Genomic DNA, 22,546 nt, shown 5'->3' with positions numbered 1-22,546 from the left:
CCACGTTCGACGTGTTGCCTCCCTGTCGCACTTGTAAATTCGTACGTAAGTGTGACAGGGAGGTAACACGTCGAACGTGGTTCGCGGTAAGCCCTCTGGTTAGCCAAAGCATCATATTGATCATCATATTAAAAAAACTCACCTAATTGTCAACTGTCAAAACATTTTGAAATATTTTGTCATTTTTTTCATGTAATTTTGTTGCGAGATGATTTAAAAAATTTCGATACGATTTGTTAGATAAAAGCAATCACATATTACATTACCATACATAAAAGCTAAAAAAGTGTTTTGCTTGTAACATGGAATATATGGAAGAAGACCCAGAGCTGGGAATGGTGGGTATCCGCTTAACAAGTACTTTCTAAACAATTTATCTCAGCTTTTATCTAGTTTATCCTTTATGGCTGCTATTAACGACCTTGACAATGCCGGCAGAAAAATAAACTTTTAATTTGAGGCCCAGACCAGTGTAACTTCTTATTTTATTTAATCTTCAAACCAAAGTACTCAAACAACACTTATGTTTTGTAATTTTATATACTAATTTACTAAATCACAGATTGTGGTGTAAAACAGAATATTTATTACTGAAACTGTCCCATCAGACTATCTTTTAATTTTTCTTGTTTATTGATGAAAATGATTTTTTTTTTATTTCCTTATTAAAACTTAATCTACAAATTGCCATCAGTGGTTGGGTCTTCCTTTTAGGTGAATGAACCTGTATCAGGATGCCTCGCTCCTCCATAACTAACAGTCTTGTTGTTTTAGGAAATATTTTACACATGAAAGTAATTATAAACTACTTATATAATTTTATTTATAAACTACTTATACCTAATATTGTTATAATCGGTAATTATTAATTTTCCAGGTATCAGAACCAGAATCTAACAGCGCAATAATAAACTCTCTAAATGCGGACTGCTGGCGCCTCATCCTGGACTATTTATCGGTTCAGGAGCTCCTGCAGACGGAACGTACCTGCAAAGACTGGCAGAAATTGGTGCTTCATCACATATCACGTAAGCATAGAGAAAAAAATACATAGATTGCTCACTCCATACATCAGTTTTGATACCAAAAAGACTATTAATTTCAGTGTCTACATCTAGCATCGAGTAGCGGAACTATCAGTACTGCTACTTGACAATAGATGTAGCACCGACCGGAAAGCCTTATGTTGTTGAGCATCGGTTTTGTAGAAAATGTCCTTTCTGTACGGTAGTACCATTACTTATAGTGCCACAGGCCTCGTCTTGTACAAAAAGGATTCAGCTATAATCTCCACACTGGCACAAAGCGGGTTAAGGGGTATACTAAACTTCTTTACAGATCGCAGAATTATGATTCAAGAGAGTGAATGTGACGAAAATACTTTGATATTAAGAAAGTCAAGCGACGTATGGCCATCGTTCAAACGTTGGCTCAAAAAATGTGGACCTTCAGTTCAGGAGTTTGATGCCGATGGCCAATATTTCAGGGGTGTGATGGAGGTTCTCAGGGACACCTGCCCGAACCTGGAAGTCCTCAGGGTATGTTCAAATTAAGCTTAAAATAAATCACGGCCTTAAATTTTAATTATTAACAAGCAGAAACGTCTGCGAACGTTGCTATTAAGCTTAGAATAAATTTAAAAGTGGAAAAATTACTGTCTTGGGTGTGACTTGAACTCACGGCCTCTGGATCGATACTCCTACGCTCTGCCATCTAAGCCACCAAGACCTCATCCATAGCCAGCAAATCTTTCCACCATATATGGGTCAAGGGGACCTAGGGGGGGTCTAGTGACATCTATCGTAAGAGCGTTACACTTCTTAAACGACTACCGGAGTTCAGAGTCATGTTGGAAATTCAACAGTGTAACGCTCTTACGGTAGATGTCGCTAGGGTCCCCTTGACCCATATATGGTGGAAAGATTTGCTGGCTATAGATGAGGTCTTGGTGGCTCAGATGGCAGAGCGTTGAAGTATCGATCCAGAGGCCGTGAGTTCAATGAAGTCTAACACAAGACAGTAATTTTTCCACTTTTAAATTTATTCTAAGCTTAATAGCATCGTTCGCAGACGTTTCTGCTTGTTAATAATTAATATTATGTTCACATTATTTAAGGTTCTCACTATTTAACCCTTTGACTGCCAAAGACGTCAAATGACGCGCCCATGCATTCCGACAAGGTTCATGATTAAACAGTTTCATTTCGTTTGGAATAAATTCCTCTACGTGTTGGCTTCGGCTCCGCGCACGCCTCCCAAAGATCCGGAGCACCATTGTTCCGTGATGGGAAAGACATCGCAATATAAGAGAGATTTTTAGAAATGAACAAACTTAATTCTTAAATTTTGTTTTCAGCTGACGAATTTAAAAAAGAAGTTGTCGCCAACCAACACGCTCCACTTCCAAAAACTCACGTGGCTCGTGTTCGAAAATTGTGATGTAAGTTTGTATTATACTATTTCGCGGCTTTGTCCACGTAGAGGTCATTAACCCTTTGAACGCCACGCCTATCGTGTGCGCGTCATTGTGAACCTTGTCGGAACGCACGAAGGTTGATATTGGGCTGTAGCCGCGCGTCATTTGACGTCTGTGGCGGTCAAAAGGTAAGGCCCCTCACCTTTTTGTATGAGTTAAAGCACCACTCTCTTCAGCTGTCAAACTTCCGCACCCAAAGGGTAAAAACGGGACCCTATTACTAAGACTCCGCTGTCCGTCCGTCTGTCTGTCTGTCACCAGGCTGTATCTCATAAACCGTGGTAGCTAGACGAAATTTTCTCAGATGATGTATTTCTGTTGCCGCTATAACAACAAATACTAAAAAGTACGGAACCCTCGGTGGGCGAGTCCGACTCGCACTTTTCCGTTTTTTTTTTTAGATTAAAGACATTTGATATAATTAACACCTAATATTTTATTCGACGTGATATGACGTCCTTGGCGTTAAAATAGATGTATTTGTTTCAGGAGATAACAGACGATTGCATCAACCAGTTCCTTACAAGCGATATGAACGAATTGGTGATCATATCCAACAAACGCGTGACAGGCAAATTTCTAAACAATTTGAAAGCTGGTCAAATGAAGCGTCTCATACTAAGAGACTGTAGAGCTTTAAAATTCTCCTTCCTCCTTACTTACGCAGATCGTTTAAAAAATCTGACAGATTTAGTGCTATGGAAGAAAAATCGTAGTAAAATTGAAATTAGAAGCAAACTTCATTTGCTGTTAGACAAAATGCCTAATTTGGAACAGATAGGCTTCAGTGTTGTGGACATGTTTAATAGGTATAACGACCAGCAGTGTCTTGAGGAGAGTAATGTGTTTTTCGAGTCGGTGTGTCGACTTGAGAAGTTGCATCGGTTTAACGCGAACTTCGATATGTGGGATCACCATTTGGAAGCGTTGGCGAGGAATTGTAAGGATTTGTTGGCCTTGCACTTGTCCTGCGACCGTGAGTTTGCACTTCACAATAAGCTCTATTTTTAACACACTTCCCTATAATAGGCTACATGACTAATTTTCATTTATGGTATCAATCGATCGGGTTTGTTCGGGATCAAATGTCTATATGGGACCCATTGCATTAAAGTAACACAAAAGTCAGAAATTGTAGTCAAAGGCCGACAGTCGCACTTCACTCGCGAAACGCCCTATACAAAACGGCCAGAGGCCGTGACGTCATCGCCCATCTTGTAGTATGGACAAAACAATAAAATTGCGTTTTTGTCGGTGAAATATTGCGTTTATGTATATAGTTGCTATACAATATTTTTTTGGATGAAATGTAAGGAATCGAATGGTACCCTTACTTTTATCGTTTTTGGAAGTTAAAAAAAAAACTTAAATTTTGAAAATTTTAGGTCCTGTATTTTTGTAATTTTTCAATATTTTGTTTTAATATCCACATTATTGTGATAAATTGCTCGTCTGCTATTGCTATATATTTTACTAGATTTTGCTATAAAATTCAACATGTGTCATCATCCCTATTAACTTCACTTGTTGACTGACACCATGCAGCATTTTGAGTGTGTCATAACCGCTACTAGGTGATAGATTGTTATTACTGTCTGTTTTTGTTCCCATTTAGTTTTTAATCTTAATTGTTACTAACCATTATGGGCCATTGTTGTCTGTTAAATAAATAAATTGAAATCGAATTGAAAATGTAATCAAAACTTGCTAATCGATTTTAACTTACCTACTTCTAATATCCGTATTTGTTTTGGGAATTGACTCGTGTACCTATATAATACAATAATCTGGTATAATCTATTTATACACTTCAGTGACTGCATATAGACCCCTGAAGACTGGGCTCATATAGAGATGTGTAACTATGTAACCGCCTGGGTAAATGGGAGTTGGCTTATGTTTAACAGATTACGGACCGAGCATTTAACCTTTTGAACGCCACAGACGGCATATGATGTCAACGTGAGATCGTGACAACGACGCCAAAGACGGCATTTGACGTCGATCGTTTTTTGATGAAAATCTACTGAAAAACACCGCACTTTTAGGTTGGCATTATTTATTCACAAAACTAAATTTTACCCCAGTGGCGTCAGTGGCACGGCAAATGGATGCGCCGTTTGGCGTTCAAAAGGTTAACCAGTAATTAAACCTTTTTTTTGCGTTCCTCTAAATTTGTCCATGAGTATATATATATCATTTTCCTGGATAAAGATAAACGTATAAGAATGTGCTATATAATTTAATTATCTACAGAAATAACTCGAGAGGGGCTGGACGCGTTATGTCGTCACCGGGGCCCCCAACTTTATGAGCTGAACTTGTCGGGCAGCGCGCTCGTCGATGACGACATAGTCGCGTGTATCTACGCCTGCCCTAAACTCCTGGTAATTATGCTGAAACACACTCATTGTCAGTAGAAAAAGGCGCGAAATTTATTTTTTCTATATGGGATGTCAAGTCGCGCCTACAATCTTTTAATTTGCCGCCCTTTTTCTACTGACTTAGGCCGCTGTGCCAGAGTTTATACGTATCATCTTCCTATCATTATCGCTTTTAGAACCTGAGTCTGTTCGTCCTTCGACGTGATATGACGTCTTTGGAGCTCGAAGGATAAATGCATACTAATATTATAAATGCGAAAGTGTGTCTGTCTGTCTGTCTGTTACATCTTCACGCTTAAACCGCTGAACCTATTTAATTGAAATTTGGTATGAAGATAGTTTGAGTCCCGGGGAAGGACATAGGATACTTTTTATCTCAGAACTCACCCCTTAAAGGGGTGAAAAGGTGGGTGGAAATTTGTATGGGCAATCAATAACCGCTGAACCGATTTAGTTGAAATTTGGTATGGAGATAGTTTGAGTCCCGGGGAAGGACATAGGAGTTTTTATCCCAAAAATTTCCCTTGGGGTTGAAAAGGGGGGTGGAAATTTGTATGTGGAATCGTTAAAAAGCATATTGAGTAAAAATAAGCTACCCAAATTACTAACTCCACGCAGACAAAGTCGCGGGCAAAAGCTAGTATAGACATCTACAGGGTGTAATCTAAAACGTGATACAAGAGAATCAAATCTGAATCTTTTCATGATTTTGAACAACTTTTACTATGGGGTCAACTTTGTAAATTAACAATAAAAAAAATCTTTGCCATACATTTTTGTCTACCTCTCCTTGACCATTTCTATGTTACAGCTCAATTATTTTTTAATATTACAAAATTGACCCCATAGTAAAAGTTGTTCAAAATCATGAAAAGATTCAGGTTTGATTATCTTGCATCACGTTTTAGATTACACCCTGTATAAACGTGGTGCCATCGGCACGACCACTTCGACGTGATATGACGTTGGGTGTGTGGTTATGTTTTCTTTACTACAAACTTATTTATTGTATGTATGGTTCGCAGTGGTTAGACATTACCTTCTGCCATATATCGGCGGGCGCGGTACAACGCATCGCGAGCGCGCGGCGCGACATGCGCGACAACTTGCGCGACAGCAAGTACGCCAGCAACGACCACAATAACCTCTGCTTCAAGCTGCTGTTGTTCATATATCGGCGGGATTTTAACGGGAACGAGGAAGATTTTAAGGTATACGTTCTGTTTATAGTTAGACCACAGAATAAATAATAGTACTAGGTACAATATAACACTTTAAACTCTCGCGTTTAGTACACATATAATCAGCTGAAACGTCGGAATTAAAGGTAAAAACAATTAAATTATATCGCGGTAGACCCGTTTGTGTAATTAAATATGAGTACCAGGTACAGTCAGCAGCAGAAGTTGCTAAGCGGGCCAGGTGTTAAAATGCTCTTGACGCGACTTTATTGTTAAGAGAATAAGAGCGTGTCAAGGTAATTTTGAACACCTCGCCCGCTTAGCAACTTCTGCTGCTGACTGTACAGAAGATTCACTCTCTAACAAAACGCGTCTATTACGACAGATATGACCGCTAGGTGGCGCAAGCGCGAGCAGGCGTCCGTTCCGTAGCGGTGCGCGGCAACTGCTATGGCTAGACACCAACATTGGTGTGGGCCGCATGTACTTGTAGGTACTTGTAGCGACGCGACGAAATCGCGGAGTGAGCCACGTCTGGTATACAGGGTGGAAAGATAAGTCGGGCCCTGGAGGGAAACTACCTTAAATCCTTAAGCTGGCTCATTTTACTTAAAGGAGGCATTCCTTTATTTTAAAAAAGAAACAAAACTGCATTCAAAGATTTTCTAAAACTCGCTTGCCTCGCCCGGGACTCGAACCGACTAAAAATTCCAAAAAATAAAAACTCGCAATTTTATTCTACTAGTCGATACAGTTAATGTTAATGATAACATTTCTCCAAGAAACATTAGGTCTTACACAGCTTACACTCGTCTGTCGTACAAAATATCCATAAAATCTAATATTTAGTACTCAAGATTTTTTTAGACAAGCCAAATTGAAGAAAAAAAGAAAAATACTTTGAATGCAAACTGCATTCAAAGTATTTTTCTTTTTTAAAATAAAGGAATGTCTCCTTTAAGTAAAATGAGCCACCTTAAGGATTTAAGGTAGTTTCCCTCCAGGGCCCGACTTATCTTTCCACCCTGTATAGTGTTATTTTAAACGTCCAAGCTTATTTAATGGTTATGGCTTGGCTTCGACTATTGAGCGACTTGCGACGGCGGCAGCGATAACCATAGGTTGGAGCGAGACACAGCGATCGGAACTTTAGTTCCCACCTGTTCAAGCTGTCAAAAAGTGACATCCGCTTGTATTACAGGTTACAAGCTTTTGAGAAACGGGCCCCTGGCCCATTAAAAAAAACGCGTAATAAAAAAAATCTACTTTTTCCTAATAAATATGCCCTACGGATCCCCACTAGTGGCAACGCCACGCCAATTCCTGGGATTAGTTGCCAAGCGGACCCCAGGCTCCCATGAGCCGTGGCAAAATGCCGGGACAACGCGAGGAAGATGATGATGATGAAACGGATCCCCACTATTTTTGTTACACCTTGAGTATACATAGTATAAAACAAAGTCGCTTCCCGCTGTCTGTCTGTCCCTATGTATGCTTAGACACAGAATAAATAATAGTACTAAGTACAGAAGACTCACTCTCTAACAAAACGCGTCTGTTACGATCAGCACAGAATCTGCTGATATGGCCGCTAGGTGGCGACAGCGCCACGCGAGGCTTATGGCTTTCCCCAAAATTGGGGCCGAACGGATGTACTTTTAGCTACCTGTAGCAAAGCGACGAAATCGCGGAGTGAGCCACGCCTGGCTTAGATCTTTAAAACTACGCAACGGATTTTAATGCGGTTTTTAAGTTTTTTAAATAAATCGAGTGATTCAAGAGGAAGGTTTATGTATAATTTGTTAACCCGTGAGAAGCCGGGGCGGGTCGCTAGTTTATAATATATGTTGATTATTATTTCAGGATGTCATCGATCTGCGATACAAAAACTACAGAGACGATGATTACACCAGTGATGATGAATATTAAGAGGAAACATTTATAATTACTCACGTTATAGCATGTTTCCTCTCTGAATTCTGACCTAGAGAGTTTAACCTTTTCGACGCCGTGTCAAACACGAAAGCTGTCACGCTGACGCCACGTCACCGAAGTGTCAAAACTGAAATTGAACTTTATGCATATGCACATAGGTCTATGTTGCTCTGTAATATGTGACCGATTAATCGGTCTTTGGCGTTGAACCTACGGTGCGGATATATTGGTGATTAGCGTCGATAAGGTTAAGAAGTGCAGGTTTAAAACTTTTAGTTTAGTTCACGAGTGATTCGTCGGCTGTGATTTAGTTATTATTTGAAAATGTTTAGATTGTTACTTATTGTTACCTCGAGGACCATTGCATAGGTTAAATAAAATATTCTTTCAGACACTGGTGTATTATTATTCGTGAAATTCATCAACCTACTCAATATACATACATATATGTATAGGTATATATATATATTTATGTTGAAAATCATAGAAAGTAGGATCCTATAGAAGGGACAAAACATATGTTTCATATGATTGGTCAAATTTATTTGTTGCCCACCATAATACATAGTAATTTATGGTGGGGAATAAAAAAAATGTGAGACTGTGACAAGGACAAACAATAATATCGCTTTCGCTGCTACCGTAAGAACTATTATATAATCTGTGCTGCTACTCCTACTGAAAGATACATAAGACTATCCCGTTCGGTCATTTCCCCCTACCCTTTATGCCTGGTCTAGTTAAAATACTAGGTTTATGTTGAAAATGGGGGGTTGACTTAAAGAGCCGGCATCCAGGACATAATTCCATTAAAAAAACAAAAATTTGACAATAGGGATGTTTCCTGTACTTAAAATAAATTATTTCAAACCTTCGATCAACACGGAAGGGATGCGGCATTCGCACTATTTCCCCTCTGCCTAGGTACAAGATCAACTGATCTAGCGCGGGTAATAAAACTAGTTGCGCTCGGATTTTTAACTAGACCGAGTCCAGACGCGCGAGTGAACACAGCAGCAGAAAAAATGCCTAATTGCTCAGTTTTTTGTTGTAAAAAGAGGTCGGGGACATCAAATTCACAAAAAGAAGGTGTTACATTTCACAAGTAATATTTTTTTTACATGTCATACGTTTAATTACATTTAAATACAATTATTATATTTTAGTCTCATGTAAATGTTGGATTTATCGATTTTGCTCGCCCAGTACAAATTGCGGATCGGTCGAGCGACAAATCCGACTTCTCATCTCTCAGAAAACGATAAAATTCTTTGACGAAAATGTGTTAGTGTGCGTGTTGTGACTCGTCCGCTCACAAAAACAGATCGAGGTGTGCACAGAGGCGTATTTACAAATTTGGCGCCCCGGGCCATTTTGATTTGCCGCCCCCCTTCATCAGTGACGATAAAGTATTTTATTTAGGAAAAAACCTGCAACAAGTACCTTTGGGGTGTGAATAGGGCTTGCAAATATTCGAAACTTTCAGATATTCGAATATTCGACTTTTCTGACGACGTATTCGAATATTCGAATAATTATTCGAATATTATAAAAAATAAGAAAAGGAACGAGAAATCCGTTTATTATTGTTTTATTCAAAAGCTTTTTTCACATATTGCTAAAACTAAGGATATTTGGCAGAAATCCACTTAATTGACTAGATTTATCATCCTACTATTAATAAGATGCCCACATTTATAAAAACAAGTAAAACGCCAAAATTAGACGTATTTAATATTTCTAGATAAAACTTATTATAAATGCGTCGTTGCGTGAAATAATATAACTTTAACCATCCAAACACTTAGGTATGTAAGATATTTTTTTAGTAGGTAATTATTTTCCGATTTAAATTAACTTGTAATCACTCAGAGGCCTGTAAAAAGGCCTTTAATTTAATTGTATTTTGAATCTTTATTGACTTTATTTGTTTTGGCAAGTTACTATTCCTAATGGTCGGCTAATTATATAATATTGGAACATTTAAGGGAAAAAGTTAGTTGAGTACTGGGTGAATTATTCGTCAGCTAAAGGTGCATGGTTAGATTACCAAGTTGGGCAGGTTTGGTATGATTAAATTTGAGAATTGCGATAAGTGGCAAGGTTTAGACTTCAAAAATTCGCTTAACGTACGCTTGTACTGAATAAACAGAATGACCCTTTAACTTAAAACTTACGCACCGTAAAAATAACATACTTTTTGATTTCGTTTTCTTTTAAATTGAGTTAGGTTTCACTGTATTCACGAAGAGGAATACAGTAAAAATATTATTTCCTTCGTATTTGGGTACCTACCTACCGTTCCTCATTCACTGTAAATACCCGTAAAACATACAGAAACTGTAACTACAGCGGATGACATAGATTTTTTTATAGTAATAAAAAATATTCGAATATTCGAAACCTGAGCGGCCGAATATTCGAATATCAAAACAGGTCGAATATTCGACAAATTCGAATATTCGAATATTCGAATTGCAAGCCCTAGGTGTGAAATAAAAAAAAACTAAACATTTACTCACATAGGCATTTACATTGTTTTCCTATGTACAAATTGGTTGATGAAATCATCAATGACGCTGTCGTAATTTAAAACGTTTGTCAGCTCAGCTTCTATATTAAGAAGAGCTAAGCTATTCAGGCGCTCTTCGCTGATGGGCCCGGCCACATGTCAGCGGTGCGACATCAGCGGCGCCGCAAACCGCTCTGCGGCGTCGCCCGCCGCACCGCAAAATTTAGCAGTGCCGCCCGGCGGCGCCACGGTGCCGCCGAGCGGCGTGCGTCGCCACGTGCGATGCCGCGCTGCATAGTAAAGAATAAAAATTCGACTAGGTACCAGTTGTTTGATCAGACATGAATCCCTTCACACGTGTTCTGCTCTTGCTGTTGTCGAGGTGATATTTTGCTTAAAAGTTCTTCAAAACACGGCACAGACATTCGAAAATATCTAGTTATAAAATTTATTTTCAGTCATCTTCAACGCCTCGTATTTTCTTTTGAAATGATTTCCATCTTCATTCATTATACGAAGATATGGGTTCACCCAATTTTTTCTTTTCAATTGTTTTTTTATTTCTTCGCCTTCTTAACAGCAGCAAGAGCAGAACACGTGTGATAGCGCTGGCAGTACACCGAGAAATTCAGTAAAATGCTGCAAATGATGTTAAATGTATGAAAATCGGTACGATTGATCTTTAGGACATTTGAAACAATTTGACCCGAAGCACCAACAAATAAAAAAACGAGATAAGGACGTCAACTATTTTTTGTATGGAATTTTAAAAAAATGTTTAGAAAGCTATCGTGTGTGCTATTAATCGAAAGGGCTTTCTGAGCCGATTCTAAAAATATATCATATCATTACACTTCAGTCATTTTTTTTAATTATAATAAAAATAATTTTCAAAACATACCAATAAGTTTGGGCTTCTCCAGATACAATACCATTCAATATTTTTTTGTAAAATATACCTCAAATTATACCTAATATGAGGATATTTAAAAATTAAAAAAAAAACTAAATGTAAATATTTTCAAAATTGCTTTATTAGGATTAGACATGTGGATATTAGGTATAATTTGAAGTATATTTTACAAAACAATTTTAACGGTATTGTATCTGGAGAAGCTCAAACTTGGTATGTCTTGAAAATTAGTTTTATTATAATTAAAAAAAATATATGTACTCAAATGTAATGATGTGATATATTTTTGGAATCGGCTCAGAAAGACCTTTCGTGTAATACCACACACGATAGGTTTCTAAACAATTTTTTTTTATTCTATACAAAACAAGATGACGTCATAAATCCTCTCGTTTTTTTTATTTGTTGGTGCTTCGGGTCAAATTGTTTCAAATGTCCTAAAGATCAATCGTACCGATTTTCATACCTTTAACACCATTTGCAGCGTTTTTTGGCGAACCGCTATCGCTATGAAGGGATCCATGTCTGATCAAACAACTGGTAGTCGAATTTTATATTTTACTATGCAGCGCGGCATCGCACGCGTCGCCGCACGCCGCTCGGCACCGCAAAGTTTTGCGTGCGGCGGGCGACGCCGCGCGGCGGCGGCGGCGTCGCACCGCTGACATGTGGCCGGGCCCTGGAGCGTAGATAATTTTTTTATTCTTTTGAGTGCAGAAAATGATCGTTCTGCACTGTAATTAGTCACTGCGGTGCAAAGAAAAATGCGCAATGCAATTTCTACATATGGGAATGCTTCTTTAAGGCCCTTATTTTTTATGAGTAAGCTTAGTTGCCTCAAGCTCATTTTATTTTCGTAGGCGGTGATCACGCCCTACATGCGCCGTACTAATACTTCTTGAACGAAAATGTTGCTTAATTTAGGTACTTGTTGGTAGATATTTTAAGCAATTGGTGGGGTTTGATGCGTTCGTTTGTTTATTAATTTAAATGTCAATTAAAATATAATAAAAAATATAGCTAAGTTTGATTATAAAAGGCGCCCAGAAAAAGCCGCGAGGAGGCGGTTTCGCCGCCCCCCGCGGTCTGCCGCCCCGGGCCATGGCCCCCTTGGCCCTAGGGTAAATACGCCCCTGGGTGTGCAAGATTTGTCTGTGTAGGGTGTCATTTTCTATGTATTTGTGTCGTCATTACAGATTGGATTTTATGTGTGTGAGAGGTGCGATTGTGTGCACGTTCCCCCCGCGAAAAATGGCAGAATGATTTGAATGTCAAGATATCGCTTGGGCCTATCCCTTCCGACGTGTCGGAAGCCCGTGTTGATCGAAGCCTGGTCTAGTTACAATACTAGGTTTATGTTGAAAATGGGGGGTTGACTTAAAGAGCTGGCATCCAGGACATAATTCCATTAAAAAAACAAAAATTTGACAATTCTAGGGATTGACCGGGCAAGCTATGCTGCTGGCGCCATCAGGGCAAGTTATGATGGCGCCATTGCTAAATACTTCGACCGGCCAACCCCATTGAAGCTCTAGGGAAAAACCATATAACTGCGAATGTGCAAGAAGTTTACACGATGGACCCTTTTAGTGATACACAGACGAATAAGAGAAAAGCCATACTCCTGTGAAACATGCAGCAAGCTAAGTAGGTAAAAGTACTTTTTTAAATAAAACTTATTTTAACTGTACTTATTTATTCATTTTAAAACATGACACTTTTTTATTATTTACTTATCAATTGCTACAAAGATATCTAAAAACGTCTATATACTTTTGTTACTCGCACCGATATGACGAAAAGTTTACTAGTTTATTTTTTCTTTCCGCAGACTAAAATGACAACCACAAATGTCAAACGTAGAAATAATGTGACCAGCTTAAAACATATAGTGCTGACCTTTGATTTCGGTTTGTAAATAACCGATATATATTAAATTAATTTTATATTCAAAATTAACAATAAATGTAAGTAATCTACTCACTACTAATCTACTCGAACATTAAAAAAATTACATTGACGTATCGCCGACCTGACGCAACGCCAAATCGCTTTAAAATATTAGAAATATTGTGTACAGACCTGGATACAACATTTCTAAATACCTCAAAATGATGACATTTTTACCTACACTATTTCACATTTTTAATACCTCTTCCTAGTGTCCCCTTTTAGCACGTCACGGGTTATCCATTCATTGTGTTACAGACTTACAGACACTTCATCAACGAATATGTATATGTACCTCCCAATAGTTTATTTTCGGTTAGTACCGGTTGTAGCACATCACTATTTATAAGACGTAAAAAACTAGCAACACATGAAATGTCGTTTTAGTCTACGGAAAGAAAAAATAGACTTTATGTACTATGTAGCACATAATCTGCATATTATGTTTTACTAGGTTAAATCTTTCTTGTTACTCACATCATATTCTTCCACATCACATATATCACTACTCTCAATGACTTCTTTTTTTACATCAATTTCAATGTAGAGTTCATTTTTTTCATCCCTACAAACTTTAGGCTTTTGTATTCTAGTTGAACCTATTTCAATTGTATCTTTAACTATAAAATCAAGCTTTTCATCATTATTAACTTCATTGTCAAGTGAATCTTCATTTTTTTGTCTTTTAGTGCCTTTAGCTTTCTTCAGGTTTCTATCTGCCACTTTAACTTTCCTTTTATTATTAAAAGATTTAATTGTGTCTTCAGCTACTTTTATTAATTCAGCTTCATTCGTATCATCAACTCGCACAACAACATCATTTTCATTAACTTGTTCATGTGTTGGTGACTCATCTTCAATTTTAACATCTATAGTATTTTCTTCATCTATATCTTTGCTATTAATCTCATCTTCTTGAATTCCATCTTCATCAGTAACATTGATAAGTGAATCCTGGGCTGCTTTGACAACGTTAACAAAATCAGCTAATTCTTGTAACTTAACATCACAATCTCTACAAACAGTTTTCGGCAAGTGATCATTACTGAAGTCTAGGTTTACACAGATACCGTTTAAGGTAAATTCGGTCTTATTGTTGTGGACGTAAGGCTTGTTATCGATGTAGAGGCAGTTTTTGGAAAAGTCGCCGCAGAAGCGACACTGCTCGAGGGACACTAATGGCACCAATTCGACATTGGTCACTTCTTGATCTGAAAGTAAAAAAAAACTGTATAGGTATTATTTCTTATAAAAAACATTCAATATGTATACATGCTTGGAGTAAAAGAATGAGTCTCTATTAAATATAAATAAATATTATAGGACATTATTACACAAATTGACTAAGCCCCACGGTAAGCTCAAGAAAGCTTGTGTTGTGGGTACTCAGACAACGATATATATAATATACAAATACTTAAATACATAGAAAACAACCATGACTCAGGAACAAATATCTGTGCTCGTCGCACAAATAAATGCCCTTACTGGGATTCGAACCCAGGACCGCGGATTCACAGGCAGGGTCACTACCCACTAGGCCAGACCGGTCGTCAATATTGTTTCCCAAATGTATTGTTTGCCCGTATTTTCGTTAGTCATAATTTATTTGGTTCAGAAACACGTCACTTTTCAGGATTGCCATAAAACAAACCTAACCTATCTATAGGATAACCTTACGAAAATCCTGAAAATTCAGTTTTAGGACGATAATATGATAAACACTACATTATGACTTAAAACTTTATGGGAAACAAAGGGACCCCAAAAAATTCATGATTTTTTATCGGTTGGGGGGCCTCCATTAATTGCGTGAAATGTTTTTGAGAAGTTTTTGATTCTGCTGTTCTCTACAGGTGAAATTTGTTAGCAGGCGGCCTAGCCAAGGTGACAATTAATCGCTTACCGCTCACCGCTCAATGCTCGCGAGCTCTTCAACAACACATCTTATACAATCAGTTATCTTTGGATAGTTTGGATGAATACTGGTGTGCCATCGGTCATATTATGAGTATGTATGAAACTGGTATGAAATATGTAGTAGTATATTAATTATATATATTCTAGTGTTTTTATTTGTGTATTCTACATGTAGTTTATCAGAATTATTAATTGTTTAGTTGTTTACTAAGTTCTAATAAGTAAATTCCTTTTTCTCATTGCACCAATTTTACATGTCTCTGTTTGGCCCGATGGTTGACTGGTAGAGAATGCCATTAGGCATTAAGTCCGCCATTTGTACATTATTTTTATGTATTGTGCAATAAAGTTTAAATAAATAAAAATAAATAAATATTTTGTTTCCTGTTAAATTTTCCTAACAGTTCCAACTTTTTCGAAACTTTCCATAACTAGTACCTAAAGTCTATTTTTTTATTCGGTAGACTAAAATGACATTTCATAGTATGAAGATCATGTGTCATTTCATACTATGAACTGTCATTTTAGTCTACCGAATAAAAAAATACACTTTACATGTATGGATGAACATACACATTTAAGAATAACCTGGCGCCACCCATAAGTTCTGTACTAAAGCTACACAAATCAAGCCCAAACATGATGGCAATCAAAATTTACAATAAAATCAGCGACGACCTTAAATTGCAAACTTCAGACGCGCTATTCAATAAGCAGTTGAAGGACTTTTTAATCAACAAATGCTATTATAATCTTTTTCTACTCCAGCACTTAAATGTGTCAATTAAATGACTGACAGTGATATCTAAAGCAATGTCATTTGAATGATTTGTCTATAGGCTCATAAGATGACTGCTAGCAGTCATCTTATGAGTATAATACAACTGCTTTATTTTTTTTAAAGATACAAGTTCCGATCATCTTGATTGAAAGAGGTATGTTTTCATTTACAATAATAACTCTTTTTTTTTTTAAATAATAACTCAATTTTTTTTAAATAATAACTCTTTTTTTTTTAATTATAACTCTTTTTTTTTGCTGCAGCTGTCATAGAAAAAGTAATGTATGCAACAGCTCATAATTGGTTCTTAAAATTCTCGGGTCTTTTTTTACAAAACTCGACTACGTCTCGTTTTGTAACTTCGACCCTTGAATTTTAAGAACCCTTATTATATCACTGTTGCATAAACTACTATAATGACTTCTTGGAAGATGAAATGTAATTATTATGTAGTTTAGTAGGTATATTTAATATTTATTTAGAAATTAGATTAAATTAACATTATATACCTATTGATATTTAAAAAAAAATAAGGATTTTCAATAAATTGCCAAACCACATAAAAAATGAGCCCAACCGAACGAAGTTCATAAAAATTTTAAAACAATTTCTTGTGGACAAAACTTATTACACAGTTGAGGAATACCTAAAAGACAATAATGACAGTAACTGAATCATAGTCCAAGCATGAGATAGTTCCATAATTTTAATTTTAATGCCCAATAATGACATATTAGTAATAAAGATAAAAATAAAGATTTCATGTAAGTCGGTAAAAGCACACTATTAATGTTTTATTATTATTTAAATTGTATTATTAATTATTTATATTTTATTAGTTTAGTTAGTTATTAAGCTAATTAAGAATGTAAATTGCAGTGCCCTTGCAGGGCTCATAGCTGATCTTGTTTTGTTGTACCACCATGTAATGTACCTATGAAAGCAATAAATTACTGAATTACTGAATACCAGAGCTGTCCGAGTCCTGCCAGGGAAAAGTTTCCGGAGCTTTCGTCGGGACGGACGGACGGACGGATTGTGCGTCCTTCCTAGTCATCTGTAAATAAACAGAGACACCTTAGCATTCAGTTTTCAGTTGTCGATTTGATGAAGCCTAAAGGCATCAAATTTTACAGCGAGTGCAGAGCGAGAGCGCCCGCTCTACATACAATACAAATAAGGATATTAAAGGAAAAAATGGAAAAAGTTACGCTTCCGGCAGGACTTGAACCCGCATCCTCCGCAATCCGTGCGTTGCTCTTAACCAATTGAGCTACGGAAGCCTACCAGGACCTCGCAAATCTTTCCATTCCTTCCCTTATGTATACACGATTACACGCCTTTGGGGTGGCGTAAAGCGACATCTGCCGAAAGACGATTACAACTTTTAACGGCACCAGAGTCTCAAATTGCAACTTTACTTACCCATTTTTTCCTTATATTAAAGGAAAATTTGGAATAAAATTAAAAATACTACAAGAATACATCCTAGACATACATCATCATTACATAATAGTTACTCTGGTGGTCAAAACTTAATGTTTTTTTTTGTTACCTAAACTCTTTAACTTTAGCTAACCCAAGCATAAAGGGAACCATTTGTGATGAATGAACTCGAACTTGCCGGGATTCGAACCCGGGACCTGCCTCGTGCTACGCTAGGAGGCCGTCAATTCGTCAGTAAAAGATGTGTAGTCTAATAAAAAATTGTATCTCGAATATAATAGCCGAAGGCTGAAGTAGATGGTGCCATAAGGCCCCATACATTTTTGGTAACTTTGACTGATAAAAGTTCACGTTCGACAAACCCTTTACCTTTAAAACAGGAACGGCTGTGCTGTTAAGTTTGGCGATGCCTTTCCGCGTCGTGTATTTGGATTTCTCATCGAAGTGTTGCGAGCAAACCCGGCTGTGTCTCGAAGGCGACCAGTCCGGGTCGCTTCGCTGCTTCCGAATTATCTCAGTCCATTTTTGATGCATTGATTTGTTACTTGGGAACCTGAAACATATATTCAGAATCAACGTACTATACTCTGTATATTTAGGTACTTAAATAAAAGTAAACAAATAATTTGTACATTTTCTGGTAGTTATTACATTTATTGATTAACCAACCAAATACAAAACCACCTGGATCTGTCACTGATCGACCTGACTTTAACCTACATTATTTGATCGTGTAATGTTTTCATCTACCCTCAACCGCACGGCTAGCACATGATTATCCGCGGGATAGCTCGCGCCGCGAGAGACGGCAGTCGCCCGTCACAAATTTCTATCTCTATCTGTCAATTCCTCGATTTTGGCAGCATGAGTTCGCACATCGAGAAAAGAGTTCCACGAGAGAGAGCCATCCCGCGCGCGACTTAGCCAATGTGGCCATTTATACATGGAACAAACTTTTCATTCGTGGCAACACTGAATCGGTAAAATAATAATCGGATAAGTAATTAATAGTCAGCCTTAGAAACGGAGCGTCCCTAGTCACGATAACTTTGTCTCTTTCTCGCAGTATGAAGAGTAAGAAATAGCAAATATTATTTTTAAGTCGAAAATGTCAGTGTCAATAATGTCAATCAAAAATTGATTCGCTTTGTCGTTACAAGTTGGAATATATTATTATAATTATCTAAAGATTACCTACCTATTCATTAAAATACAACTCCTTACGAATAATTGGCGTTTTGTTAAAAGTTTTGGCTAACAAAATACCATCTTTACGAAGAAGTCAAGTTGTAAGTAGTACACAATTCAATCTTCATAAAGCTCTTTTCCGTTGTCTTTTGCAAAAAAAATACATTCCTTTTAAATCTTATTTACAGACTAAATATCTTATGCTAATCCCCGACATATCTCCGTTATGGCTGGCTAGCCACTGCATTGCTGGCTTCGAAGATAGATTGAATGACAATCATGCACAAGCCTGTCATCAAACACGGAGGTATTCTCTACACCTAAGCATGCTGCTGCTAACCGCAGCCCTCCTGCCATCACGGAGGACATAGAAGGGCTCAAGTTGGGAACCTACTCCGTGCAAGGACAGTCGAGTGTTGATAACACTTCTCAAATAATGTGACTTTTAAATAAATACTACCAAAAACTTTAAATGATTTTATTTACTTTGACCTTTTTGAGATAGGTACTCAGATTTAAGTACGATTCGTCGGAGTCGGAGCGCATTTCACATTTGTATGCCCAAAGCCGGTCGGCTGCTTGCGGATCGGATGGCTCCGGACGGATTCTATCGCTTCTGCCACACATTATGTAAATAGGTACACTGAAAAAGCACTCCGGCGCGGCCCAACTCCAGCCGGTCGGTGGGAATCGTAACTTAAGGATTAGGCTAGTACCAACTCGTACACTACAAAGTAAGTATTACGGCTGTGGTCTTCTGTGAGGTGGAGGTTGAGTTGAGCTGCCAGATTCATTATTTGCATTCTTTGTGGAATGATGTTTCACAAAATTTCGTCTAAATCGGTTCGGCGGATTAAGCGTCAAGAGGTAACATATAGTCAGCAGCAATAGTTGCTAAGCGGGCGAGGTGTTCAAAATTACCTTGACGCGCTCTTATTCTCTTAACAATAAAGTCGCGTCAAGATCATTTTGAACACCTCGCCCGCTTAGCAACTATTGCTGCTGACTGTACATAGGTACAGATTCACTTTTTCATTTACTTATTATAAGTAAGGTTGATGCAATATTCAGGTCGGGATTGTGTTGTTTATATCCCACAATGAATGGAAACACCTAAGGAGCGACATAATATAGGTTGTCAACAATAATTGCATGTAAAAATACGCGTGTAAGTAAATATAACGAGTTAGCACTGATTGATAGCACGTAATTGTTTCGCGGATTAGCAATGTAATATTTTTGTATCAATTATTTATGTTTCTATTAATTATCCCCCGGTCAATTCGCCACCAACGGTTTGCTTTGTTGATGAGGTCGTGATCGTACAATCTTAGGCTTAGATTTTTTTCTATCGGATTTTCGTTTAACTTAAGAGAACAAACAAGTCATTGTGAAAAAATATAATCATTTTGATATTAATGGCATGATCATGAAACTCAAGATTCAAATTATACTTAAACAAAAAAGTGTTGTAGTATGAAATAAATATAAAATATGGAAAATTATCTTTCTTTTAGAACAAAAGTCAACAAAACTTCGACCAAATGCGCTTGTCGCGACCCTCTAGCCTCGAAGACAATTTCTCTCATTTTGACGTTCAAACGCGGGACATTTTGTCTCCCATAGTACACTCGTGCTACGATTTTCGAGAGTATCCCGCGTGGAACTGTCAAAGACAAAATTATGTCGCTTTGACATTTGTCCGCGAGACAGCGGGTTGTCGCGCGGCTCTTATGCTACCGATTCGCGAGAGAGCTCTATGTCGCGGCATTTTCTCGCCTGTCGACTGTCGCGCCCATCATGTGCTAGCCGTGCTGCCTTAAGAAGCCATTTGAGGGTAGATTTTTTTTACTCTTTTTTAAATACCTAAAGATACAGACTATAGAATAACTTTAACTTCAGAAGTCTGACTGAAGAGCGTTCGTGGCCTAGCGATAAGAGCGTGCGACTTTCAATCAGGTTCAAACCTTGGCTCGTACCAATGAGTTTTTCAAAATGTACGAAATATCATTTGATATTTACCATTCGCTTTTCGGTGAAGGAAAAAATCGTGAGGAAACCTGCATACATCCATGAAGAAATTCAAAGGTGTATGTGAAGTCTCCAACCCGCATTGTGCCAGTGTGGGGACTATAGCCCAAACCCTTTCACGCATGAGAGCAGGCCTGCCCTGCGTCCAGCATTGGGACGTATATAGGCTGAATTATACCAGGATTCGGACCCCGGACCTCCTGTTTCATAAGTAGGGTCTCTACGCTCTCTACCAAGCAGGCTAGGAGGCCGGTATATATACCTAAAAACATATAAAGTTAGACCAAGATAAGTCTGCAACGATTTTGATAGCAAACGCACTGGCAAAATAACACTATTTTAAATGAATAATCTTCAAACTTCTATTAAATTATGACGTATAAAATAACACATGTGCTGCGTGTCCTATCGTTGTAGACTCACCTTGGTCTAACTCTAGCTATTTATAATCTTACTTACGAATGATATGTGACGCCGGCTGCTTTGTTAGCAGTTTGCGGGTAGTTGCTGCACCACCGCATCACGCACGACGGCATTTTGGACACTCTTGCTCAAGTTAGTGACTCGCTCGTTGGTAACTCACGCGAGGGTAACGCGTTGGTGACTCGACACGTCCGGTACACTGCCTCGTTCAAGCGCTAATGAAACAAAAAGCAAGCAGTGAGGACAAAGTCCCAAAGCTTTACCCAGATGGCGCTGGTAGAGTCAGACCATGATAAATCTGCAGCGATTTTTATAGCCTAGGCTGTAGACATGTTATTTTAAACGTCAAACTTCTATGAAAATGTGTGGAAATGCAGCCTTTAGGTGCACTGCACGTGGACTGTTGTTATCAGTAATTAAGCTCCGGAACCTCTTTGGTCATAGAATAAATTCAAACATCATCTATGTATGATTTGTCCATACAAAAACACAGGTGCCAAAAACTAGCCCATGTGTGTTGCACCTTACAGTTAAAATATATCCCAGAAGATTTTATGTTTTATTAAGTATATTATACTTTTTATAAACAAGGATTAACTTAATTTGAGTAATATTATAATAATTTCAAATAAACGAACACCTGTGATTTAATTTAATTTTGATAATTTTACTTAAAATCGTAATGTAAAAATCTTGTCACATCCTTCTAAATATTGATGACAACTTATTTTCACAACTTTTTTGATGGCCTCCTAGCCTAGTTGGTAGTGACCCTGCCTACAAAGTAGGAGGTCCTGGGTTCAAATCCTGGCAACGGCATTTTTTTGTAAGTATGTTCATCACAGATAGATAGAATGTATTATATGTATAGGTATATTTAAGTATTTAGGTAGGTATATATATCCATTATAACTCGGAAATAAGGAACATGAGTTGTTAATAAAATTATCACTTAAAATTTGTTTTAAGCAATAATTAAATGTAATTTGAAATTACTTACCGATGAAATGTGATCCCATCTTTCTTTTGAACCTTTCTAAGATTGTTTTTACACCATCTAACGGCGCAACTGGCCATTATTATATTGTGCTGCGTGACTTGCTACGAATGGCTCCAAGACTGCAAAGAGCATTTATTTATATGATGATTGTGATAATTCACTACGTTCTATAAAACTGGCTCGCACTGGTGAGCAGAGTAAACGCAATTTACTCAGTAGTGCCCGTAAGGCCAGCTTTACGAAGATATAAGTTAATGTTTGTTTGTGATAAGGATTTACGGCAATAATAAATTACATTCATTAATGACACTTGACAATGACATGGCATTGACAACTGCACGTTGATTTTTAATTTAAGGTGCATTCGTGTATTGTCATAACTAAGTTTATTTTTTTTATTATAATT

At 37.6% G+C, this 22,546-nt stretch overlaps 2 protein-coding genes across 2 annotated transcripts; one reads left to right on the top strand and one right to left on the bottom strand.

Annotated features, from left to right (window-relative positions):
- Positions 1 to 288: 288 nt before the first annotated feature.
- On the top strand, positions 289 to 7,978 carry LOC134659328 (uncharacterized). The gene is made up of 8 exons (XM_063514992.1): positions 289 to 338; positions 878 to 1,028; positions 1,339 to 1,538; positions 2,357 to 2,440; positions 2,966 to 3,452; positions 4,733 to 4,863; positions 5,886 to 6,071; positions 7,905 to 7,978. The coding sequence occupies exons 1-8, from the start codon at positions 303 to 305 to the stop codon at positions 7,968 to 7,970; spliced, it is 1,341 nt and encodes a 446-aa protein (XP_063371062.1). The 5' UTR covers positions 289 to 302; the 3' UTR covers positions 7,971 to 7,978.
- A 5,823-nt stretch (positions 7,979 to 13,801) lies between these two features.
- On the bottom strand, positions 13,802 to 22,249 carry LOC134659094 (THAP domain-containing protein 5-like). Its single transcript, XM_063514701.1, has 4 exons — positions 22,141 to 22,249; positions 17,868 to 18,051; positions 17,022 to 17,109; positions 13,802 to 14,562 (listed from the first exon to the last, which is right to left on the bottom strand). The coding sequence occupies exons 1-4, from the start codon at positions 22,215 to 22,217 to the stop codon at positions 13,802 to 13,804; spliced, it is 1,110 nt and encodes a 369-aa protein (XP_063370771.1). The 5' UTR covers positions 22,218 to 22,249.
- Between the last annotated feature and the right edge of the window lie 297 nt (positions 22,250 to 22,546).

This window comes from Cydia amplana, chromosome 24 (genome assembly GCF_948474715.1).
Source record: "Cydia amplana chromosome 24, ilCydAmpl1.1, whole genome shotgun sequence".
In the NCBI taxonomy this organism is placed as follows: Eukaryota; Metazoa; Arthropoda; class Insecta; order Lepidoptera; family Tortricidae; genus Cydia; species Cydia amplana.
This window is presented reverse-complemented; position numbering and strand designations above follow the sequence as displayed.